This window comes from Hylobates moloch, unplaced genomic scaffold (assembly GCF_009828535.3).
Source record: "Hylobates moloch isolate HMO894 unplaced genomic scaffold, HMol_V3 SCAFFOLD_10, whole genome shotgun sequence".
Classification (NCBI taxonomy): domain Eukaryota; kingdom Metazoa; phylum Chordata; class Mammalia; order Primates; family Hylobatidae; genus Hylobates; species Hylobates moloch.
The window spans coordinates 13,227,817-13,254,252 of NW_026652285.1; the positions used below are offsets into that span (position 1 = coordinate 13,227,817).

Below are 26,436 nucleotides of genomic sequence, written 5' to 3' on the forward strand. Positions count from 1 at the left end.
CGCCGCTGCTGACACGGATCGTCCGCGGCCGCCACCGGGCGGAGGCTGCGCGGCGCAGACCCAGACGGGCGGCCCCGGAGGGCGCGCGGCGATGGCGGCGGTTGCGGGCGGGCGGCGGGCGCGGCGGGCGAGGGGTCCGGGCTGAGCTGCGGGCCGGCCCGGATGGCGGGCGGCGCGGGCTGGGCGGGCGCCCCCGCGGCTCTGCTGCGCTCCGTACGCCGCCTGCGCGAGGTGTTCGAGGTGTGCGGCCGCGACCCCGACGGCTTCCTGCGCGTGGAGCGTGTCGCGGCGCTTGGACTGCGCTTCGGCCAGGGCGAGGAGGTAAGCTGGCCCGACCGCAGTCACGGCCCGCGGACCCCAGCCCAGCCCCGCCGCCCCCCCCCCCCGCTCCCCCCCCCGGTCACCCGCGTGGCCCGAGGCGGTGGCCTCCCTCCCAATCCCCTCCCTCCGCCGGAGCCCAGGACCTTGGCCCCCCCGGGTATCCCTGGCCCAGCTGGGCCCTCGCTTCCCCCCACCCCGCCCCGGCGCCCGTGCCCCGAGCGTCACGCGTCACGCCTAGGGTGGCTTCTGCGCCCACCTTCCTTCCTGGGCCGTGCAGGTCCTTCTGAGCGGTCTGCACATCCGCCCTTATCTGGGGGAGAGAGCTGCCAGAATCTGGCCCCAGGCTCCCCACCCCACCCCCCCGCTGCGGAGACCAAGATGGAAGGGTCTGTGTACGCCCTGCTGGGCCGGGCCAGGGGGTGAAAGGGACCGGTAGGGGTGCTCTGCAGCCTTGGCTCCTCGGCTGCACCCACCCTGCCCAGACACGGAAGGAGGTGTCTGCTGGGGCCACCGTGTATTCCCGGCCCAATGCCGGGTGACCTCTCTCATTCAGGCTCTGCTGGGCAACCAGGCTGGCAGCTGGCTGTGTTGGCTGCAGCAGGCCAGGCAAAGCCAGGCTCGGGGAGTGGTGGCTGAGCAGAGGGCTTTCATGTGGCGGGGCCGCATCTATTTGGGGAAAGCATGACCTACGTAGATTGTTAACAGGGCTGGAAGCGGAGGGTCGGTGCCGCCAGTAGGGTGGACGGAGTCATATCACTAAACGCACACTACACCAGTGTCCTCTGGTGCCACCGGCATGGGGACTGGGGACTGTGTCTTAAGGGGAGGACAAGACACCCACCTGGCTGAAATGGTCAGGGGTTTCCCCTGGAGACAAAAGCCCTGAGAAGTGGGTTTCCAAGGCCATCTAAGGAAGGCCTCAGGCCCTGCATGGAGGCCTCAAATGGGCACTGGCTGGCATTGTGTTCCTAGAACAGGTCGGACCAGGCATTTCAGAACATGGGGGAAGCTGGGTGATGGCCAGGTTTGGCCCGTGCCTCCGTGTCACCAGAGAGTGGGAGGCGATTGAGAATCATCTCTCTACCCACACCTGGGCATGGGCGGGGACCTGTGAGTCTCTGAGAGCTGTGGGCAGAAGAGAGTGAGGCAGCTTCAGGGCTTGAGAACTCAGGTACCCACCCCAGGAAACACCGCTGCAGTGCCTGTGAGAGCCCAGACTGCCCTCTGCGGGGCTTTGCTGAGGGGCACTGCCTGCTGCCACCATGACCCTTCTTCCCCAAAGGCCAGCCAAGCCCTTCCCTTTTCCCAGTGGCTCCCATCTGGGGCAGGCTGAGCAGACTCCTGGCATGGGGATAGTCCCGCTCCTTCCTCTAAGGACACAGACTGCAGGTCGGGTAAAGAAGCCACGAGCTCTGGCTGAAACCTGGAGTCCCCGAACCCAGAGCCTCAGTGGTGGGAAGGGCCTCCCAGCAACCTCTGGCAGGGGTCACCAGCCTCAGTCACGTGCCCAGCAAGCCTCACCCACTTCTCCCCCAGCTGGACAGTTCCTGCCATTAGAACCTTCTCCCTCATACACTCTAGAGACAGACCTGCTTGTCACTTAGTCATCACCGTTCTGCACAGGGACTCATATAGGTCTCTCTTCTTTGGGGGAGCCTTTAAATATTTGAAAATAGCACTCCTGCCCCTTCTCTCCTTCCCAGCTCCTTACTCCCATTTTCCCTTCTCCAGGCCAAATACCACAGTTCCTGAAGCCCCAGGCCATTTCCATATGACCCAGTAGCCAGACCTCTGGCTTCTGGCCCTGGAGCTGCCATCGACTAATTCTGCAATTCAGTTTTCCTAGCAATAACATGAAAGGGCTGGACAAGCAGACCGCCCCCCGCCACCCCCCACCGCAGGACTGTATTAGCCCCAAGACCTCACACGTATGCACACAGCTTAGGGTGGGGCTGCCTCTGAATGGGACACTGCACTCTGCTCATATTAAGTTTCTGGCCACCGAAACCTCCAGGGATCTGTTTTAGAAACCTCTGCCAAGCCAGCGATTCTTCACTCTTCGGGGAGGGTCAGTGATTTTTTTTCTTTTAAAAACATACTCTGAGATTACTACAGAAGCGGTGGATATGCACTGCAGAAAACTGGAAATAGGGACAAGCAAAATAAAAAGTATTGTGTCCTATCTCTCAGGCAGCGCCTCAATGACACTTCTGTCAGACCTTTCCAGAGCTGTTTCCATGCTTATATGTCAATTTTCTCCGGAAAATGAGATCATACTGTGCATACTGTTTTGTAACCTGATTTTTTTTGCCGGTAAATGATCATCACTTTTCTGCTTCAATAAGTTTTCATCTCGTTTAATATGCAGACCCTTTTCAGATTTCCCTATTTGACCCCAAAATGTCCATTTTTGCTATTTCCTCTCCAGGACTGTGCAGTGTATGTGGTTGTTGTCACCTTTTAGTCTCTCTTACTGTAACACAATTCCTTTTTCTTTTCTTTCTTTTTTTTTTTTTTTTCTTTTAACAATCCTGGCTTGTGGAAGCATTCGAGCCTGTTGTCTGCGTCAGTGATTTCTGGAATCTAAGCCTGTTTCTTGGCCCTTATTCCCATTTAATTTCGTCTTGTTCATTTCATCACATTGTATCTGTCAAGAAAGAGAATCTAGCATCCTACCTCTGTCACTCTCAGCTGTGCTGCTGCCTGTGGGCTGGAGAAGCAGTGCTTGGTGTGTCTGAATCCACAAGGCTGGTTAAACATTGCAGGGCAGGACCATGGACAGGGCCCCGAGGCACTTGTAGGGGTGGTTTTCTGCTTACACGGTATTGACCCAGACCCGTGGAAATACATTTTGCATCTCTGCTCACTACCCATCTTATCCCCTGTTGCATTACAAAATCGGAGTGTTGTTTTCCAGCCGTGGGAGGGGGGGTCTCCCTTACGAAATGTAGTGTTCTCTGACAGTTTCTATTTTATTTGTTTTAAAATCAGGCAGTGACATTGATTTCCCAGCCACTTGGTGCTCTGGGATGGATAATGATCATTCATTAGATATGGAGTTCAGTGAACTTAGAGCTGATTGTCCACAGTTTACCACCTACCCCCAGAATACCAGGGATACCAGGATCAAATGCTTTGCAGAAACCAAAATATACTAGGTCGTAAAGTATGAAATAAATATCCATGAGGCCATAATGAAATATATATATGTATAAATTATTGAACAGATGGTAATAAATAAATAGGAAAATCTCTCGTATAGAAGAAATCCGAATAACATATGTTGATAATTGCCCCATTGAGGAAGTGAAGCATAACTTCCCACCGTGTAAGCATGAGATGTGCGTAGTGGCTTCCTTATAAAGGGTAGAGTTTGGAAAGTGGGGGGAAGAGCAACTGTATAGTGGAGAAACCCAACAAACACTGTCTCAGAAGGTGATCAAGGACAACATCGATAGTGACAGGTTATGATGATGGCATATACCCTTGGCGTGATGTGGTGAGAATAGAACTTTTCCTCTGTGGTCTTCCTCCCAAACCAGTAATCCCAGTCTAGTCCTGAGAAAAACACCAGACAAATCCCAACCGAGAGGCATCCTACAAAATACCTGATTAGGACCTCTCAAAATTGTCAAGGTCATCCAAAACAAGGAAATTTTGAGACACTGTCAGAGCCAAGTGGAGACTAAGGAGGCAGCTGACTAAATGCAGTGTGGTGTCCTGGATGGGACCCTAGAACCAAGAAGAGGACATTAGGTAAAAACTAAGGAAGTCTGGATCAAGTATGAATGTTACTTAATAATGTTATTTATGGATTAGGTTAGTCCCTGATAGTTCCCTACTTTGTTGACCTAGGTATCACAGCAGAAAAGAGGAGACAATGGGCCGGGCATGGTGGCCCATGCCTGTAATCCTAACACTTTGGGAGGCTGAGGTGGGAGGATCACTGGAGCTCAGGAGTTCGAGACCAGCCTGGGCAACATGGTGAGACCCCCCCATCTCTACAAAAAATACAAAAATTAGCCCAGTGTAGTGGCGTGCACCTATAATCCCAGCTAGTTGGGAGGCTGAGGCGGGAGAATCGCTTGAACCTGGGAGGCGGAGGTTGCAGTGAGCTGAGATTACATTGCTGCACTCCAGCCTGGGTGACAGAGTGAGACCCTGCCACAAAAAAAAAAAAAAAAAAAGAAAGAAAGAAAAGAAAAGAAAGAAATGCAGATTTTTGAGGGATGGGGGCACACCAGTGCCCTGACCCTCAAAGTCTACAATGCCAGGGAGCAGGACTCTGGTAAGTATGTAACATGATGGCTCAACACCCTGACCCCGCGTTGCCTTCTGATGAATTGCATTGTCTCCCTAACCTCTTTAGGCCTCTATTTACTCATCCATCAAATGGAGCTGATCAGAGTCCCCATTCCATAGGGTTATTGTGGGGTTTGAGTGAGTTAATACATACAAAGGGCTTAGTCCAGTATCTGCACAGAGTAGGCATAATATCAGAATTGCTGGTGTTCTCCTTGTCATTATTATTATTTTCTAAACACTTGCAAGCATCTTTGAGAGGCTGTTCTAGGCTGGGGATTTGCTAGGAATTGAGGTCAAGATCTGGCATCCACCTCCATGTGCTCAACTCACCCTCCTTAACCAGCTGTGGTGTTCCTGCCCCTCTTATGTCCCCTCGGCAGTCAGAATGGCAGACATTGAAAGCAGCCAGAGATGTCCTGGACCACACTTCCCTGTGGCATGGTCCTCTTCCCTTTCCAGTTTGAAGACCATCCTTCTTCTAGAAAAATAGAAATAAGAATCACCAAGTAGGCCTCTGCCATGCATTAACATAGCACCATCTCCTCGGGACAGTGGGCCTGTCCTGCTTGCTTGGAAATGAAATGATGATCCCCACTGGGCTCCCTGAGTCCTCAGGTCGCCTCTGAGCTAATGCCCGCTATGGGGGAATTGCTAGTGCCACTTGGCTTAAGCCTGGGTCTTTGAAATGGCAAAGGGGTTGGGGTGCTAGGATGGGCTGAGACCGGCCAGGAGCCAGCCCTGGGGCTGGGGTCGATGTCTTCTGAGACACGTGGGCTTCCAGGAACAGGAGCACCTGGAACTAAAGCTCCTCTGCTCGGGAGTGGCGATTGGATAACGGGAAGAAACAACTGTATCCCCACAGCTGTGGCCAGAGGAAGGGGTGAAGGGGAAGGTAGGGCCAGATCGGTGGTTCCGTGTAGGCAGTGAGACCTAGGCAGCCAAGAGTGGATGCGTGTGAGAGAACAGGGGATGGGGAGGGGGATTGGAGGCAGGAGGCCTCCTCGGGACTGTGGCACATGGTAAGAGAGGAAGAGCATCCTAACTTGGGCAGTGGCGGGGGGTGCAGAATTGACAGGGGCCTAGAAGGCCGGCAAAGCCCCAACAAGCCACTCCCAAAAGATGATAGTTAAAAGTGCTCTTTTGAGACCAGGCAACCTCTATGTACCCCACCCTAATGAGGCTACCATGCAGAGTGACAAGGCTGGCACATCAGAAGGAAGGCCCAGGTGCCCTGAGCCTGGCAGGAAAGGTGGGAGTGCCTGGGACCTGAGATGGAAGCGGGACAGGAGTGGGCCCAGAGAGATGTTCTCTTTCCCATGCTTCTGGGAAACTGTGCACCTGAGGTTGGAGGTCATCGTGGAAGTGGGGCCAAGGCTGGGGTCCCTTGGGGCCTGGGGATGGGCATGTGGCACCACACTCTGCATTGGGGCGGGAGGACGAGTCCTAGCTGGGGCACCCTCTGGCCTCTCGTGCCCACCAGTCTGGCTGTGCTGGGAGGAGGCCAGATGCAGAAAGTCTGCTGGGACTCATCCATCTTATCAGACACGCCCCTGCCTTTTTTTTTTTTTTTTAATTGAAACAGGCTCTCGCTTTGTAGCTCAGGCTGGAGTTCAGGGGTGCATCATGGCTCACTGCAGCCTCAAGCTCTTGGGCTCAAACCATCTTCCTGCCCCAGCCTCCCAAGTAGCTGGCACTGCAAGTATATGCCACCATGCTCAGCTAATTTTTTGTCAGACATCCTTTTTTTTTTTTTTTTGAGACGGAGTCTCACTCTGTCACCCAGGCTAGAGTGCAGTGGCTCGTTGCAACCTCCACCTCCGGGGTTCAAGCGATTCTCTCACCTCAGCCTCCCGAGTAGCTGGGATTACAGCCATGTGCCACCACGCCCGGCTAATGTTTTGTATTTTTAGTAGAGATGGGGTTTTGCCATGTTGGCCAGGCTGGTCTTTTAACTCCTGACCTCTGGTGATCCACTGCCTGAGCCTCCCAAGGTGCTGGGATTACAGGCGTGAGCCACCGCAGCTGGCCTGTCAGACACTCTTGATGAAGCCTGAATCCATTTGGCAAAACCTTGCTGAGTTCCAGCGTCATTCCCAAGACACTGGAGTTCTAGAGAAGGAGGAAGTGCCAGTGTTGAGAGGCCGTGCTATGGGGGGCGGTGGTGGTGTGATCCCTGCCTCCATTGGTGAGACCTGAATGGGGGACGTGTAGACCCGAGTAGGGGGAAGAATCAGCCCCTCCCATCAGCAAGACGTGCCCTCCGAGGGATATCAGTGGGTAGAGAACCTTGAACCATCCACAAGCTTCCCTTAGGGGCGTCCAACCCATGAAGTGGGACTTTCTCCCTGTACAGGTAGGTCATGAGGCTGGACAGGCAGCATGGCTTTCAGACCTGGCCCCGGCTCGGAGGCCTAGGAGCCTTCCCTGGCACCGGGAAGAAAACCAAAGAGGAAAGGAAGAAGAGAGGACCGGACAGAGGGAGGAGAGGCCGGGCCAGAAGATTCCTGCGTGCCGCCTGGGCTGGTGGGCGGGAAGTAGGGAGCCCAGGAACCTGGGAACCGGGGCGATGGCTACAAAGCCACCCCTTTTTCCTTCAGCAGGGCCTCCACTGCCTGAGAAGGTCGGCACTGGGTAATACTGCCTTGGAGGGCAGTGCATTGCTAGGGTGGGCAGCAGGCTCCTGGACAATGGTGCCCCGGCCTGGGCAACCTTCTGCCAGCAGGAATAGGGGTGTTCACAGGTCCACATGGTGGAGGGGGTTCTGCCTCAGCCCTGGAGTGTCGGGCAGAGGGCTCCTTCCCTTCCTGTTGCAGCACCCCTTTGGCCCACTCAGCAGTCATCCCCACCCCAGCCCCGAGCAGTGCCACCAGGAACAGTGCAGAAGGGGAACCCGACAGCTGGGTGAGATTGACTCTTAGAGCTGAGTCACACCAACCTGGGCGGGATGGAGGGGAACTGCCCGCTGGCCTGGAAATGGCATATGGCTTGCCCAAGTCACTGCTGTCCTCCTAGCCCCAAGTTATTGGGTAAATGCGCTGAAATTTTTATAGAGTTGATTTTATGGAAGTATCCCTGACATTTACCCTTAACACGGGTCCAGATTTAAAAATTTTTTATTCCTAGGCCAGGTGTGGTGGCTCAACCCTGTAATCCCAGCACTTTGGGAGGCCGAGGCGGGCGGATCACTTGACGTCAGGAGTTCGACACCAGCCTGGCCAACATGGTGAAACCCTGTCTCTACTAAAAACACAAAAATTAGCCGGGCGTGGTGGCATGTGCCTGTAGTCCCAGCTACTTGGGAGGCTGAGACAGGAGAATTGCTTAAACCCAGGAGGTGGAGGTTGCAGTGAGCTGAGATTGCACCACTGCACCCCAGCCTGGGTGACAGAGCGAGACTCAGTCTCAAAAAATAAAAATAAATAAATAAATAAATACAAATAAAAAATTTTTATTCCTAGGCCCAGCGCAGTGTCTCAAGCCTATAATCCTAGCACTTTGGGAGGCTGAGGCAGGCGGATCACCTGAGGTCAGGAGTTCAAGACCACCCTGGCCAACATGGTGAAACTCGTCTCTATTAAAAATACAAGAATTAGCTGGGCGTGATGGTGCACACCTGTAATCTCAGCTACTCGGGAGGCTGAGGCAGGAGAATCGCTTAAACCCAGGAGGAGGAGGTTGCAGTGAGCCGAGATTGTGCCACTGCACTCTAGCCTAGGTGACAGAGTGAGATTCCATCTCAAAAAAAAAAAAAGCGATTTTATTCCATTAACATCGTGGGTGCCTACTGTGTGCCAACCCTGCCCTGGGCACTGGGAAACAGGAAACAACAGGGACCTGGGCTCGCATTCTGATGGGGGTCACAGAAAAGAGGCAAAGGAATAGAAACAACTGTCAGATGCGGGTAAGTGGCAGAAAGAAACATCAGTGCCGAAACAAAAGCTGATGTACTTAGAACAATGTCATAGTTGGATATTGAGGTGGAGCCCAGAATGAAGTGGGGGCTGCACCTTGCATATGTCTCGGGAAACGTGGTTCAGGCAGAGGCAGGAGCCTGCCCAGGGTCTTAGAGGCACAGTGAGCCCGAAGACAAGGGCGGGGCCAGTTCCTGTGGCCTTCCCTGCAGGGGCTTTGGCTTTCTTGGAATGAGATGGAAGCCCCCAAAGGGTTCTGAGCAGAGGAGATAGAGGATCAGACTTAGATTTAATGGGGACCACCCTGGCTGCTGTGTGGCTCCTCAGAGAGGCAGAAGGGGCCGGGGAGAGGCAGGGAGACCAGCACCAAGGCTACCTCTTCACCCAGGTGATGGGTGCTGGGGGCCGGGAGCAGAGGAGAAGCCGTGGAGCAGTGGCTGGATCTTGAAAATGGAGCCGATTGGCAGTGGGAGTGAGCAAAAGGAGATTTGGAGACAGGCTGCCATTGCTGGATGGGGCGGCAGAGAGGAAGAGGGCTGGGTGAGGACTCGGGAGCTCCATGTTGGCCTGTGAGACCTGAGTGCATCTGTGGAGCCAGTGGCGATGGACAGGTCTGGGGACCACGCTTCAGCCCCGCCCCGCCTGGCACATCCTGGGCTCTTTCTCCCCTTCCTTCTACCCTGGCCCTGGGGTCTCATCTCACTGCCCACAACAAAGGAGTTTACAGAAGCTGACCCAGGTGCGGCCTGGCCCCCTTTAAAAGCCAGGCTTGGCCGGGAGCAGTGGCTCACGCCTGTAATCCCAGCACTCTGGGAAGCCAAGGCAGGCAGATCACGAGGTCAGGAGACCGAGGCCATCCTGGCTAACACGGTAAAAACCCGTCTCTACTAAAGATACAAAAATAAAATTAGCCGGGCATGGTGGCAGGTGACTGTAGTCCCAGCTACTCGGGAGGCTGAGGTGGGAGAATGGCGTGAACCCGGGAGGTGGAGCTTGCAGTCAGCCAAGATCGCGCCACTGCACTCCAGCCTGGGCGACAGAGCAAGACTCCGTCTAATTAAAAAAAAAAAAAAAGCCAGGCTTGCCCCAGCATCTTCAGATTCTTGGAGACTCCCCCAGGGGCTACAACTTAGGGCCACCAATTCCCTGCAACCTGTCACGCCTGAGGTCACTGCTGAGGACCCATTGTCCATAGCTTCTGTGCCCTTGAGGGCAGGATGAGCAAAGCAGCGCAGAATCCTTATAGGTTTCTATAACGACCCATGACCCAAGACGAGAAGCAGGCTCCATGCAGCCGTAGCCCAGATTCCAGCTGTGAGGACCTCTGGCTTCCCTGGAGACCAAGGCCTTGAGTCCAACACACACTGCAGTTGCTGTGGCTCAGGGCTTACAGGCGCAAAACCCAGAGAAGACTGCCAGCTTCCTCCAAAGTGTTTGCTGATGACACATGGGCCCACAGTGGGCACTGTCCCCAGGAAGATCCCAGTCTAAGGCCAGCACCTGGACAGGATAGACAGAGGATTGATTTGAACCAAAACAAAAACCAGAAGGGGGGTAGAGGTCATTCAGTGAGACTCTCATTCAGCGCCTGTGTCACTCAGTAGCCAAGAGACAGGGACATGCTGCCTCCCAAGGCAAGCCCATTCTCACCTGGCAGGGCTCTGGCTGAGTTCTCGTTCATATAACGAGCTGAAGTCTATCTCCTAGAGTTCCATCTGCTTACACTTCCTCCACCCATTCATCCAACCATCTGCCTGCCCGTTCACCTAAGCATCCACTTACCCATCCATCTACCCATCCATTATCCCTTCCGTCTAGCCATATATACCCAACCGTGTACCTCCTGATCCATCTGTCCAGCCAACCGCCCATCCAACCATCCATCCACCCATCCATTCATTAGCCATGCACCCCTTAGTCCATCCATCTGTTCATCCACCCTTCCGCCCACTTCCCTAGCCTCCCCATCTGTCCATCCATCCATCCATCTATCCATCCATTCATCCATCCATACATACATCCATCCACCATCTACCACTTTCTGAGTATCAGCCATGCAAAAGTCCTAAGCACAGACCCAGGGATGGGGACTGATATTTTCAGGGAGTGACAAGTGTCTCCATGTGGTGAAAGGACAGGAAGGGCAGGGAGACTGAGAACTCAGGCTGGAACGGGGACCAGATGGTGACTTTCAGGAGGGCTCAGGAGCTGGGAGGGTCTGAGTAGCTCAGATGAGTTTTGGATGAGCAGCAACACCTCAGTGCAGTAATTCCTGCCCTCTATGGAATCAACTCTTTTTTATGATTTCTCACTTCCCACACAGGCCATTGGGTCTGGCAAGAGCTGGGACCTTGCTGAAAAATGTGAAGGCTCAGATTATTTTATATTTATTTATTTATTTATTTATTTATTTTTGAGATGGAGTCTTGCTCTGTCGCCCAGGCTGGCGTGCAGTGGCGCAATCTCGACTCACTGCAAGCTCTGCCTCCCGGGTTCACACCATTCTCCTGCCTCAGCCTCCCAAGTAGCTGGGACTACAGGTGCCCACCACCACGCCCGGCTAATTTTTTTTTGTATTTTTAGTAGAGACGGGGTTTCACTGTGTTAGCCAGGATGGTCTCGATCTTCTGACCTCGTGATCCGCCTGCCTCGGCCTCCCAAAGTGCTGGGATTACAGGCGTGAGCCACCGCGCCTGGCCAGATTATTTTTAAAGGTGCTTATTATGATAGGTGGACCTCAGTTTCCTTATCTGTAAAATAGAGGTCATACCCCTATTTGTGCACTGTTGTGATGGTTGGAGATTGAATATATAGAGATATGTGAATATGACTGAGCATGGTGACTATTGCATCATTTCTTCACCGCCCCGCCCCCCCTGCCATGACCCACACAGGTACTGCCCTGCCCTCAGTCCTGGGACTGCACCTCTGACCCCTTTCTCTGCCCAGTACACCCCAGGCATGGGGCTCCCTTGTGCAATGACCAAAGCCTCCTGCAGCCACTGGTGATTTTCCATGGACAGAGAGGATATGGAGACCCAAGGATGCCAGGACCCACCAAAACTTGCTGGCTGCCTTTGTATTTCTTTCTTTCTTTCTTTCTTTTTTTTTTTTTTGAGACGGAGTCTTGCTCTGTCACCCAGGCTGGAGTGCAGTGGCGCAATCTCGGCTCACTGCACCCTGTGCCTCCCAGGTTCCAGCAATTCTCCTGCCTCAGCTTCCTGAGTAGCTGGGACTACAGGCGTGTGCCACCACACCCAGCTAATTTTTTGTATTTTTAGTAGAAACGGGGTTTCACCATGTTGGCCAGGATGGTCTCGATCTGACCTCGTGATCCGCCCATCTCGGCCTCCCAAAGTGCTGGGATTACAGGCGTGAGCCACCGCGCCCGGCCTTGCCTTTGTATTTCTTAATCCCTTTCATCATCACGGCAACCAGGAGGCTCCATGAGGTGAAGTGACTTGTCCAGGGTCTTGAGTAACTAACTGGAGGAGCTGGGATTTGAACCCAGGTCTGTCAGGTTCTAAAGCTGCCTTTTTAGCTTCCTGCTGTGGGGGTCCCATGTTCTTAGAAGGTCAGAAGAGGGAGAGAGTGACCTGATCTGAGTTCCAGAAGTCTAACATTGGAGAAATCTGAAATTTGAGGCTTCTTCTGGCTGGGGAATTTGAGCCTGGGGTGGTCTCGGTTGGGAACTGCACAGATCAGAAGTAGGTCTGGGCTCTGCAGGATGGGCGGCCAGGGGCCCTCTCATGGGCACTGCATCCCAGCACTGGGCAGGGAGGGAGGCTGCCAGCGAACTGTGCCCGGAATTATGCATCTGTGCCTCTTCCTGTTCAAGTGGTGATTCTATGGCCCCAGGAGGTGTGCATTTCTCTGACTGCTCTGATTTCCTGCCAGGCACTCGTAGGTAATCCTCTGCAGGCCCAGGCTGTGTGGGACTGAGTCTTCTTTGTCTCCAGTTGGCTGCCCCGCCAGCCCCTGGACCACACGCTCCTGTTCCTGCATCCTCCTCGGCCTGCACTGCAGATCCTCCCCAGTCAGAAGCCCTGCAGCCCCAGCTGGCCTTGGCCCCATCCTGCTCTCCTGCCCCTTCGCCACTTCCACTTTTCTACAGCATCTCAGATCAGGCCAGGCCATCTCTCAGGTTCTCTCCCTGCCCTAGGGAAGTGACTGGGAGCTGGGCCCTAGTGTCAGGCACATCTGGTTTGAGACCCAGCTCTGCAACTTACTTGCTGCGTGACTCTGAGAAGTCACTTAACCTCTTTATACTTCAGTCTCCTCATCTGTATAGTGGGGATAATATTAGCAATGCATGTTAAACCCTCAACATGACACGTGACATAGTAAGTGCCACATATGTTTGTTAAAATGACCGTTACCACCAACTCTAGGTTTTCTGAGTCAGCTGTCTGATCCACTCTTTTACAGATTTTTTTGAAGTCAGATTCTGTGTCATGTTTGGGGCCAAGAGGGTATACAGATGAGTAAGACAGGGTTCCTTCCCTGAGGTGGGGGTGGGGGACTGACGTGGAAACCTTGGTCAGACCTGCGGGAAGGGTGCGGGCTTGTGCAGGTGTGGCTGAGGCATGAAGACAGGAGAGTCACTCTGCCTGGGAGATGAGAAAGCCTTTCTGGAGTGGGACTTCAGAAATGGATGGCGGGGCTGAGTTTGGAACACAGTCTGCCAGGGTGGAGGGAAGGACAGGTATGCTAAAGGTGAGACCTACCTGTGCAGAGGCCCACCTGCAGGGGTGGAGGGGCTGACCAGGCAGGCTGGAGGCAGGAGGTGGCAAGGCTTGATTTTATCCCAAAGATGTTGGGATAAAATGTTGAAGAGGTTTAAGCAGAGGGCCACACAGCTCTATTGCCTTTAGACAAACCCACCTAGAAGTAGCATGGGTGGGGGAGAAGGGGCTGAGGTGGGAGGCTTCTGTCCCAGTTCAGGGGCAAGGAGAGGGGACCCTGAGGATGCAGAGAAGGGGAGGGTCAGAGGGAGGCTCCCAGGCTGTCTGGAGGCGTTCACATGGGTCCTCCATGATTCCCACCTCTGTGACTGGGTGCTGGAGCCCTGAGCCCAGTGCAGGTGGCACTCATAGGCCTGCCAAGCTCACGTGGCCTCAGGGCCTGCCCTTGCTCTCAGGAATCCTTTCAAGGGCAGCTGCTTTTTTTTTTTTTTGAGACGGAGTCTCGCTCTGTCGCCCAGGCTGGAGTGCAGTGGCGTGATCTTGGCTCACTGCAGCCTCTACCTCCCTGGTTCAAGCGATTCTCCTGCCTCTGCCTCCCAAGTAGCTGGGACTACAGGTGTTTGCGCCACCATGCCCGGCTAACTTTTTGTATTTTTAGTAGAGACGGGGTTTCATCATGTTGGCAAGGCTGGTCTCGAACTCCTGACCTCAGGTGATCTGCCCTCCTCGGCCTCCCAAAGTGCTGGGATGACAGGCGTGAGCCACCGCACCCAGCCTGCTTTTTATTTTAAAAGCAAAAACATTATCAAATATTGTTCTTGATATAGAAATTTAAACTACTTTATACTTAGTTTTTCTTAGTTTTCTTTATACTTAGTTTTACTTTTATAGTAGGAAAAAGAAAGCTAACTAGCACTGAATTGAATTTCTGTACCTTAAAACCCACATCTGGTTATGATTGCCTAGTGTGAGCTATCATGACCCTTTTTCACCTCGAGGTATTTACTGTGACTGAATCTGTTCTAGAGATGGTGGTGTCTCCTCCCTCTCCCACCCCTGCCTCATCCCAGGCACCGACTGGCCCTCACACCAGTCACTATTAGTGTCTGCAATGGGCTCTGGTCTGCCCAGCCCAGCTCACTGAGCCCAGCCCACCTGGCAGGGCACCTGGGCCAGCTGGTCAACCCCTGGGCTCAGCTCCTGCTCTGGTGCGAGCAGGAGCACTTTGCTCCCCAGATGATGCCCTCCAGAGAGTGGAAGGGGGGATGTCTGGAGCCAGGCTCACTGCAGAAAGCCTGGAGGAGGAGTCCTGGGTACCCTGAGCTGAGCTGCACCTCCCTCAGTGCCACTGACTGTCCCTTGGGCTCTGCTCTCAGCCCAGGCGCTCAGCTGCCAGCCAGAGGAGTGGCCTCTGGTGTGGGCATCTCACAACCCCTGACCCCCAGGGGGCACGTCCTAGACACTGCGTGGGTGGAATCCAGGGCCTGTCTGCTCACTTGTCTGGCAAGAGGCACAGGCTTCGGGCTTCTGGTCACTTTTCTAAAAATGGTCGTGTCTCCTTCTCTCTCCCCTGCCTCAAAGCAAGCCTTGCTCCAGGCACGAGGGTGCTGTTTCTGCACGCCTCCATCAGCACTATTATTTTAATATATTTGTTTCTGCCAGTTTGATAGGTGTGTAATGGTATTTCACGTCTTGTTTACACTTGCATTTTTAATTGCTCATGAGACTTTGCATTTTTTCCATGTTGCTATTTGCTCTTGGTATTTCTTTCTGCATAAACTGTCCTATCAATCTTTTTTGAGCATTTATCAAGGGGAATTTTTGTTTTGCCCTTTATTTTAAAGTCAGTTCCATATATTTTAGTCATGCCATTTTTTCTTGCTCTGTTGCTTTCCTCTTTCTCTCTGTTAATCATAACTTATTGCTCAAAAGTTTTCCTATGTGTGAATGTTTTCTTTCAATTATATCACATCTGCTTTGTTTCTGATTATATTCATCACTTCTTTAGTCGTTAGACACTTGTTTTCCATCTCTAACAAGAATAAATAAGCCATTTTTTTATAACCCCCAGTTAACTCACAAACTGTTTAGTGTTTTGACATGTTTGTTTTTTTTGTTTCACTTGATTTTTTTTTTTTTTTTTTTGAGACAAGGCTTCGCTCAGTCACCCAGGCTGGAGTACAGTGGTGTGATCTTGGCTCACTGCAGCCTCGACTTCTTGGGCTCAAGCGATCCTCAGCCTCTTGAATAGCTGGGACTAACAGGTGTGTGCCACCACGTCCAGCTAATTTATTTTTATTTTTTGTAGAAATGGGGGTCTCACTATGTTACTCAAGCTGGTCTTGAACTCCTGGGATCAAGCAATCCTCCTGCCTCAGCCTCCCAAAGTGCTGGGATTACAGGCATGAGCCATCGTGGCTGGCTTTTCACTCTACCTCTTATCTGTCTGTCTGTCCATCCATCTATCATCTAACTCCATTTCTGTTGTTTGTTTTACTTGAACCATTTTCAGTAGATGGAAGGCATCTTGACCTTTCTCCCATGAATACTTGACAATTTCCTGCCCAAATGCAGTGCCATGATCACCCAGGGATTTCACATTAATTCAGCAATGTCATCTAATATTCAGCTCATAGTCAGATTTCCCCAGTTGTCATAACACTGATGTTTCTGAGGAGTCTGGGCCAGTTGTCCTATAGCCTGTCCCGTCACCCGGATGTGTCTGTTTCCTTGAGGTTAGATACACAGTAAGCGTTTTTGGCAAGGACAGGTGGTGGTGTGTCCTCAGAGCGTCTCATGAGGGGCCACATGATGTTCATTTGTTCTATTTTGGGGATGCTGAGTTCAATCACTTGGTTAAGGTGGTGTCTACCTCATCTATTCAACATAATGGTACTTTTCCCCTATAATTGATAGGTAATCTGTGGGACCATACCTTGGGACAGTGTAAACATTTGGTTCACATAATAGTTTTAGCAGCCACTGATGCCCCTTGCCTGAGTAAATTACACTGGTGGTTGCCACATGGTGATTTTTTTCTAATTCTCTCATTCTTTCCACAGATAGAGCATTGTTCTGTTAAAAAAAAAAATTCTTTCCTTCCACCCCCCCTTTTCTGAGTATCACTATGAACTCGCGGCTCCTTACCTCCCCAGCCTGTCACACCTTGTTACCTTCGTTCTTTTTAATGCTCAACAGTTTTTTGTTTTGTTTTTAATGCAACATTATAACATTTTGAGCATTATGACTTGGAATAACATATTTTTAATTGAAACAAGCCAATCATTATTACCTTTTAAAAATCCTTCTGATAGTCTTCATTATTTATGGATTTTGAAGAATGTAACACATTTTTCAGGGTCTGTAACTGGTATTGCATTCAGTCTATTAGATTAGAGAGTGCTGCCATCTTTACATACTATATTTAGTCCTCCCAATAGGAGCAAAATATTAACATTAAAAATAGATGTTTTACAATTGGGCTAAATAAATGTTTAATATTTAATGTGTTTTATTACTGCTGAGAATTAAGTACTTTTTTCCCATTGATTTTTTTCCTAGCTGCATGTCACTAGCATATAGGAATATAATTGATTTTTTGTAAATGTTTTCTCTAATCTCACCACTGGTATGAATTCATTTATTATTTCTAGTAGTTTTCTGGTTGATGACTTCGCATTTCCTAGGTAAGCCATCCCATCCAGTTCAAAAGTCATTGTTTTGTGTCTTCTTTTGAGTTCAATTACTTTTTCTTCTGAGATGGGAGCCGCCAGCATTTCTAGAGCTAAGCGGGGTGGGCACAGGAGACATCGCCCCGACTGACATGCACTGGAACACTGGCCACAGGCCCAGCTGTGAGTCAAGGAGAACAGCCGGGCAGGGGCGGTGTCTTACAGACGGGGCCGCAAAGGAAGTGGTGAATCCTGAAGAGGTCGAGGCTGGTGTTGGCACAAGAGGTGGCCTAAGAGAGAGGGAAGGGGGCCAGCAAGAGGTCGTCAGGCCTCCTGCTATGGGTCAGGGGAGGACTCCAGCCTCATGGCAGAAAAACCAAGAATAGGCAGCAGAGCAGGGATGATGGACCAGGTGAAACATGCACACAGATGGCTGCAGAGTTGATCCGGGCAGCCAGACGCAGGTAGCTGGGCTGAGGCTGTTCCCTGGCCCCTGTGTGGTCTTGGATGGTGGTGGAGCCAGTAGGGATAAGGGTTGGTAAGGGATAGTGGAGGCAGGACCCCATCATCCTTTCCTTATAATTTTTTTTTTTTTTTTGCGACGGAGTCTCGCTCTGTCGCCCAGGCTGGAGTGCAGTGGCGCAATCTCGGCTCACTGCAAGCTCCGCCTCCCGGGTTCACGCCATTCTCCTGCCTCAGCCTCTCCGAGTAGCTGGGACTACAGGCGCCCGCCACCACGCCCGGCTAATTTTTTTTATATTTTTAGTAGAGACGGGGTTTCACCGTGGTCTCGATCGCCTGACCTCGTGATCCGCCCGCCTCGGCCTCCCAAAGTGCTGGGATTACAAGCGTGAGCCACCGCGCCCGGCCTCCTTATAATTTTTTACAGTGGAGAGACAGTAGCTTCCTACCATTAAGTACCTTCTCAGTACTTAGGTTTAGGTCAATATTCTTTTGCATATTAATAAAGCCCACCCCCTCTCCGCTCCATTCTCCCTTTGTTAGAGTTTTATTCAAGACCAGATGGTAAATTGTACCAAATGTCTTCCCAGCATCTATTAAATGTTTCAACGATGCTTGCTATTTTCCCAGTTGATGTAAAGAATTATGCTTGGAATGGGTGAGTCTCCACTTGGCCAGGCCTGGTCAGGTGCCCATCCTCAGGGGCAGTCCACCCAAATTACAGAGAATGGGGGAGGAGCAGCTCCCCAGAGGAAAATCAGGGTGCACCTACCAGGTGAGGGGCAGCTCAATGTTGGGTAGAAAGAAACTATAGATGTGCAGGACAACCTAGCCTTTTAGCCCAAGCACTCTTGGTTCCCACCCTGCACTCGAGGAGCAGGGAGGAGCATTTATTTCTGTGGTTCTCCTGGCATGAGGACAGATGCTGGGTTTCTGCAGCCCTCTGCCTCCAACACAGGGTGTTGTACTGGTACACAGTACTGGGTTTATAGTGCGTAACAGGGGCACAGTGTTACTTAACTGACTGACTGAGTGAACACATAGAGTGCAAGGGGACCAGCCCGGAACCCAGGAGCCCCAGCTCCTCCTGAGCCCTGCCCCCAAAATCTTGTGATCTGGAAACAAGTTCCTCTCTGCTTCTTGAGGCTGCTAGATGGTTTGGGAGGCATGAGGGCTTTGAGATCAAGGACTCAGGGTCTGAACGCGTCAGAGGTCTACTCCCAGATTTCCAGCTTGCCGGCTCTATGACCTGGGACAGGCCTCTTTACTTCCTTGTGCGTCACCTGCAAAATTGGGATGCAATACTGTTCCCCTGAGAGGGTTCTCATGATGCTAATGAAAGAAGGAGGGTGAAGCACTTAGCACAGCCCTTGTGCGTCCTAAGCCTTTTACCCAGAGGAGTTATTAGGGTGCGCTTTGGGGATAGTTAGAAGAGGAAGTTCTGCGCTGGTTATAGATTATTTGGGGCTCTTGAGGGGATAGGGATAAGTATCCAAGTCCATAAGTCACAGGGATTGTGCGCTTGCTGCTGCCACCACATGGTCCCAGGATGATGATGATGACGACGATGATGATGATGGAGAAACATACCTGCACCTGCGGCTGCAGATACAGGGGTAAATTGAAAAGGTGGTATTGCATAGTAGAAAACAGTGCAAGCTGGGCTGGGTGTGGTGGCTCATGTCTGTAATCCCAGCACTTTGAGAGGCTGAGGTGGGCGGATCACTTGAGGCTAGGAGTTGGAGACCAGCCTGGCCAACATGGTGAAGCCCTGTCTCTACTAAAAATACAGAAATTAGCCAGGCATGGTGGTGCGCACCTGTAATCCCAGCACCGCACCGGAGGGCGGGGGCGTGGTATCACACCCTTGGAGGGGCTGTGACTGCTGTGGGCTGAGTCTGCCCGGGAAGGGGTGATGGCACAGCCCCTCTGTTTCCACTGTTGCTGCTGGAAATATTCCCACTGCCACCACCTAACCACCTTTCTGCCAGCCTCAGAGGGCATGTGCCAGCTCCAAGACCAGGGCCCTGGTTGAAGACCAGCTCCTGCCACTCCCTGCCTGGGTGAGGTCCACCAGCCGCCCAATCTGGATTCCCCTCTCAGGGTCTCATCATCACAATCTCCAGGGGAGGCCCTGGAAAATGCAGCTAACAGGGTCCCACCCTGGTGAACAGGCTCTGCAGATCTGTGTTGAGATGACAGGATGAGAATCCCCCCCTTCTTTCCACCCTGGACCGCACACGGTTTAATGGAGGATGCATAGGCCCTGGATCGGAATGCCAGGCTCAAACCTCACTTTCCAGGCCGGGCACAGTGGCTCACGCCTGTAATCCCAGCACTTTGGGAGGCCGAGGCAGGTGGATCATGAGGTCAGGAGATAGAGACCATCCTGGCTAACACGGTGAAAACCCGTCTCTACTAAAAATACAAAAAATTAGCCAGGCATGATGGCGGGCGCCTGTAGTCCCAGCTACTCAGGAGGCTGAGGCAGGAGAATGGCGTGAACCTGGGAGGCGGAGGTTGCCGTGAGCCAAGATCACGCCACTGCACTCCAGCCTGGGCGACAGAGTGAGATTCCATCTCAAAAACAAACAAACAAACAAACAAACAAACAAAAAAACAACCTCGCTTTCCTCTCTTCTAGCCCACAGATCCCGGCCAAGTCCCTGATTCTCTGGAGCTTTGTTTTTCTGGTTCATTAAGTGAGGCCAGTAACCTCCCTCCAAGGGCTGGCATGAGGATAAACCAGGGGAAGGGTGTGCAGGTGCCACACGCCTGAGTCCTTTCTGATACCCAGGACTCTGTTACACTAGTCCTCCACCCCAGCCTCTGAGCTATTTTCTTTTGGGAAAGAGGTTTAAATTATAAATAAGGGCCTCAATCATGGATGAGGCCTCTTGGCTCCTGCTGTGCTTGCTGGAAAAGAACTTTGCCTCTGCAAAGAGCGTCTACAAAATGAGTAGACTCAAGACCTCCCCTGTGGCCCTTGGCCCTGCCGTATGGGCCCTAAGGAATTTGCTGAGCTGCCCCGGGGTGCCTCCCATGAGGACAGCTACTCAGACTGCAGGGCATCCTTCCGAGGAGAAGGCGCAGTTGCAGCAGAGAGGAAGCGAGGCCTAGAAAGCCTGAGACATAGGACAGCCCCTCTGGCCATCGTCCTTGCCTCAGCTGGGGCTCTGGGAGGGCCGCAGCCAGGCTGGGTAGGACTGAGCATCTCATGAGGGGCCATGTGATGTTCATTTGTTCTATTTGGGGATGCTGAGTTCAATCACCTGGGGAGCAGCTTGGTCCTGGGAGGACCCAGGGAGATCCCACCAGAATTTCTTCTCCCCAAGTGAATGCATCAGTGCTGGCAGCTACACCCACGAGCTGCAGGTAGGGGTGTGGAGCAAGGGAACATAGACAGTTCATCCTCTAGGGGTGACTGCGCACACCACCACCCTCCTCTCACACAGATGCCGGTTTTGCTGTGGAAATGGCCCATTTAATGTCCTGTGCAAGGGAGAAAAGCTCTAGATCCCCAGAGCAGGGGCCCCACCCCGTGTCCAGCAAACAGAGGGAGGAAAGGGTATTCCGATCCGGCAGTTGGTCAAGCAATGTGGAAATGGAGCCTGCTCCCCCTTCACTTTAGTCCAGGAAAGCCTCCGGGTAAAAATGCTGACTCTGGCCTAACCTGTCTCAAACTTACGGATTTCAGAAACCTTTCTACGTGTAACACATTGACACTCTCTAAGAAATGCCATCCTGGTGATCTTGGGTGAAGGACTCAACCTCTCTGGGTCCTACTTGCTTCATCAGTGAAACTGGAACCTTAATCCCCATCCCACCCTGTCCCATCACAGGGACCACGGATAGGAAGGGGCGGGGCCACCTTAATCTCTGCTGCCCACAGAGCCTGGGAGCTCCTCTTGTCCCCAGCCCCTGGCCAGGCCTGGCCCAGGAAATGTACGTGAGCACCAGTGAGTCCCAGGGAGCAGGCAGACACCAGGCGCAGATAGGCTTCAGGCCCTCTGCCAGGGCTGCAGGCTGCATCTCCCCCGGGATCCAAGTGGAGTTTCCGTGATGGAGAGATTGACCAGTGGGCAGTGAGGTGAGGAGCAGTACCTGCCCCATTTCACAGGCGAAAAAACTGAGGCTCAGAGAGGTCGGGGTCTGCCAGGGCCTCATGGTACGTTTGAAATCCCATTATGAGATTCCCAGAACAAGTCGCCCTTCTCACTTGCCATCTTGTGTTGTACTGACAGCAACAACAGTGGAATTGTCTGGCTGGAGCCACTGTATTTTGCTTTGTTTCTGTAGCTAAACCTCAATTTACTGAAAGGCCATGAGGTGTCCTGGTTGACTCATTTTCTGGGGAACGGAGGGAAGACTGGCGGGAGTTTTCCAGTTTGAGTCTAGTTGAAGTGTCAGGGCTGGGGACTGGGCCTGTTTCGGATGGGATGGGATAGATGGGTTAGAGGAGGCAGGGTCCAGGGACCACAGCTCGGAGTGGCCCACCTCCTGCAGGCCAGCACCCCCCTTTGATGAGCAGACATTCCCATGTAACCTTTTTTTTTTTTTTTTTTATACTTTAGGGTTTTAGGGTACATGTGCACAATGTGCAGGTTTGTTACTTATGTATCCATGTGCCATGTTGATTTCCTGCACCCATTAACTCGTCATTTAGCATTAGGTGTATCTCCTAATGCTGTCCCTCCCCCCTCCCCCCACCCCACAACAGTCCCCGGAGTGTGATGTTCCCCTTCCTGTGTCCATGAGTTCTCATTGTTCAATTCCCATGTAACCTTAAATAATGGGTCTGAAGCCAACCAAAGCCCACAGCGAGCAGCGCCTTTCAAACTACGCTGAGAGCCAGAGATGTCAACAGAGGGCCTCACACGGAGGGCACGGAGGGAGCTGTCCTTCCGTGGGGCCCCCGAGAAAAGAGTGTCTTCCCTCTTCCCCCCACCATATTTAGCTTCCCCCTGCCCTTCAGCCACTGAGAACAGCTGGTGGTTCCTCAGACCCTTCGGGCACCTCTAGGGCTTGGCCTTGGCTACCCTCTCCCTCCTCCCTCCTCCCTCCTCCCTCCCTTTTGCTCACACCAAAGCCCTGCTTCTTGAATTCGCATTCCCCACACCTGCTGTGTCAGTTCTTCCACCTGCAGTCCAGCATAACCCCCTCCTCCTCAAGACCCTTCCACATCTCCCAAGCCCTCTGGGCTGTCTGTCTCCTCTGGGCCCCAAAACTGCAAGGATTTGGGGTAGCACCTTCGAGGGGGTTACATTGTGATGGATTCTGTCTTATCTTCCCCCACAATGCTATCAGCAGTTTTTCAAAAGAGTAAAAAGAGCTTTATTGAGTTTTTTTTCCCCGAAGTTTAAAAATGATCCAGTTCATTTTTTAAATTCAGCCAGTTAAAAATTGCTGGAAGAAGAGGTGCAGCAACTGGCTGTCCCGGCTCATGAGGTTCACGGGTGTCCGCAGCTTCCTGACCAGTGTCCAGGCATGCTCTGCCTGTGAAAACCTCATGTATCCCGAGCCTGATCTGTCTCAGCTGCCAGGCTGTCCTGATACGCCATCCCCTCTCAATCCTAACACGTGATGAGGCAGTGCTGTTGCTCAGGGAGGTTGAGACATCCACCACCGGTCACACAGCTGGAGGAGGTGGGATTCCAGCTCAGCCATGTCTGCCTCCAGAGCCTGGGAGCCACGCTACCCTGCCTCTGGGCATGTGGCAGTATTAACAGTCACCTACACACTTTAATGCTATCCCCCAGGCTATTTTTATTTCACTCAAAAATAACTCCAGGACATCTGTTCCTTCCCCGGGAGCTTCCTGGGAGCCTCTCTGTCTCCCCACAGGCCAGTCTGGCTGAAGAGCTGTGGAAACATTTGCGAAAGGAACGGACAGATGGGCGGATGCATGCAGAGGCCAGTCCACTTCAGAGACCACCCAGGCTTCTGTCACTTTCGCTCCTATTCAGACCCCAAACAAAGCCCTTGTGGGTGGCCGGAGGGATTCTGTCAGCCCAGACTCAGGCTGTGAATGAGGGGGCCACCTGATGACACTCAGACAGATGGAGGTGTTGGCGGTCCCATAAACTAAGATGTCTCCAGCTGTGGCAGCTGGGACAGTGCTTCCCAGGAGGCGGTGGCCTGGGTACCATGTCACTGGGCCATGGTGCTGGCCACCCCTCTGGATGTCTAGCCACCCTGGCCAGAGGCGCTCCAAAGCCGCACAGGCCCTCTCCACCTTCCCTTCCATCACCACCTTTTATCCCAGCGGGTCCCTGAGGCGGGGTCCTTCATCGGGTAGGGGCCCTCCAGCTTTGAGAACCAGGAACCAACGCAAAATGACTTACATGCTGAGGCAAATGTATTCTTCCTTATAACACAAGGGTCCAAGGTAGGGCAGCTCCAGGGCTGGTTCCTTAGGGGCTCAGAGGCATCAGCTAGGACCCAATCCCCTTCCATTGAGCTTCCCGGCGTCGACCCAAGATGGTGTCCGTTCTCCAGCAGGCGAAGCAGGGAGGGGGCAGCTTCCTATGGATGGGCGTCCCCTCCAAAGACAGCTTCTCCCAGAGCCCCCTGCAGATGTCTTCTCATGGCTTATTGGCCAGAGATGTATAACATGCCTTTGCCTGAGCCAATCACTGGCAAGGGGAATGAGCCCCCCGGGACTGGCTTGGTCCAGTCAGAGCTCATGCTCCAGGTTGAGCGGCCCCAGGCACCTGGTCAGACAGGAGGTGGGCACCTCAGGCCCAGGGCGCGCTCTACATGGACAGAGAAGAGGGGAGGGGCAGGATAGTGGTGACTGGCGAATCTGCCTCCGTTCTCGTCATTATTTCTTGACTTTATAGAAGAGGGGAAGTAGAAGGCACGGAAGAGAGGTTGAGTAATTCCCCAGGGCCACACCCACCCCAAGGTCCCCAAGCCATTTACTTGTTCCGTGGTGAAGCACCAGTGAATGGAGGCATTTTTCTCCCAGCCCTCTGACCCTATCTGCTTCTCCACTCTGGTTTTCTCTTCCTCCCCCCAACCCCATGCCCACCCCAAACATGCCTGAAAGCATTACGATCATACAAGACTTCAGAGCTGGAAGAGACATTCAATATTAATGTTATCCAGTGCTGTCATTTTCTAGATGGGGAAACTGGGGCCGAGAGAGGGGAAGGAGCTCAGCGAGACCACTCAGTAAAGCAGTTGGTGGTGGAGCTGGGACTGGATGGAGGGCCCAGGAAGTGCAGCATCCCTGAGATTCTCAGAGAGTCTCAGGGACCACCCTACTTTCTCACCTCAGCCCCCCTGCGGACGGTCTCCGCAGCCTCCCAGCTGGCAGATGGCCCCTCTGCCTGTCCCTCCCCGGGGGAAGGCTCACCCTCAGGCCCCCTTTATGCATCTTTGCACCTGGCACTTCCATGGCACTCTACAGCCTCTGACGTCCTTGACTTATGGTCTGATCTGATCGTCACAGCGGTCCTGTGAGCTGGTCGGAAGTGTATTATAGATACAGAAACTGAGGCCCAGAGAGGCAACAGGGCTTGCCCGAGGTCACTCAGTGGTACCTTATTGAAGCCCAGGCAGAGCCCGCTTTCTCAGCATGCGACCTGTGCGGTCACTCAGGGATTAGTGCTCTGAGGTTGCCTTCTTGTAATTCGTGGTAATTTTCCCCTTTGCCCTGGGCGCCACTAATTACGGAGCTGGTCCTGAGCCCGGGGCTCCTGACTCCTCCAGGATCCTTTCCACAACCACATGCTGTTCCCCCTCTACCAGTGGCCTACCCAGGGCAAGTCCGACTGATTCCGTGGGACAGCCCTTCACATGGAGGGGGGCGGGCTTGGGATTGGGAGCAAGACAGTGGGATGTTTTGGCCTGGGCCCAGGGTGCAGGAACTGGCAGGACCCGCTTTGGAAATGTCTCCCTCATCCCTTGTCTCGGGCTGGTGTTGCTGAAGTTCTTGCCTGGCTCCTTTCCCATCCCAGCCTCAGAATTAATGGAGAGGGCCAGTGGTGGCCTGTGCCCTTTGTCCCACCGGCCGGCCTGGGGGTGGCAGCTCCAGAATACAGGGTCCTATTGTGTGCCCTGACGTCAGGCAGCTGGGCTGCCGGGAGTGAGGATAAACAAGCAGCTGGAGCATCTCGCCTGAAGCCCCGGGAGAGGACTGGAGCCCCTGCAGCAGCAGGAGAAGGGGCCAGTCTGAAGAGGGACAGAGCTAGGGGGAGTTGGATTCCAACCCTGCCTGCTGTGCGGTGAGGCCAGCACAGCATCAGGGTCCACTGCTGTAAGAGGGGAATGACTGGCGGTTTGGCTACTTCACGGGGCTGCTGGGAGTGATGCACTTGAGTGCTTCGAAGGCTGCCTGACACCAGCGAGCTCTGCCGCTGTCAGCACTTGCCCCTGTTCTTCCTATCGCCCATCTTCAGGATAAAGCACATACAGGCCCTTTGCCTGGCTTATAAGCCCTTCTCTTTCAGGCCTGTTCCTTCTCTCTTTGGCCCCATCTCTTGATGACGCCCCCTCCCCGTATTCCTTCCATCCACCCCGGACCCCCTGCCTTTGCCAGCATTGCCCCCTCTGCCTCTCCTGTTCCCTCTCACTGCTCTTAATGTCCTTCCCCACTGTCCCCCTCACCTGGCCAGCTCCCAGCAGAAAACCCTGCAACTGGTCCTGGGATTTATGATGCCTCTGGTATCCCAGTGTCCTCACAGGTGTCCCCTGAGTGTAAGGCCTCCAGAGTGGCCACCCCTGAGCAAGGGTCTGGCCCCAGCACCTGCCTCACCTCCTCCAGTGGGTCCCCTCCCCTGAAGCACTGCTAGGGCATTGTAGGTTCCACGTGGGGACAAAAGGCACTTCTCAGCCTGCTGCAGGGAGTCTCCAGGTGCCCAGACCTGCCACTGTCTTTGTAGGCCCCTCTCGCCCCACAAGCACTGTCCTTTCCCTCTTTTCCCATCTGTCTTCTATCGTGGCTGCTTTTTTATGCTGAGGAGTTTCAATTTCACCCTACTCCAAGCCAGGCCCTGAAACCCCTTTTGTGGATATAGACGATGTCGGGTGCCCAGCCAAGCCCAGGTTACTGCCTGGGGTAGCAGGAATTGCCAC

General features: G+C 53.1%; 1 protein-coding gene across 1 annotated transcript in view; it reads left to right on the forward strand.

Annotated features, from left to right (window-relative positions):
* The window catches only part of RAB11FIP4 (RAB11 family interacting protein 4), a 140,359-nt gene continuing 113,923 nt past the window's right edge, over positions 1 to 26,436 (forward strand). Inside the window, exon 1 of the mRNA XM_032163052.2 lies at positions 1 to 321. Within this exon, the coding sequence (XP_032018943.1) occupies positions 163 to 321 (159 nt within the window). The 5' untranslated portion in view covers positions 1 to 162. The remainder of the gene's footprint in view (positions 322 to 26,436) is intronic.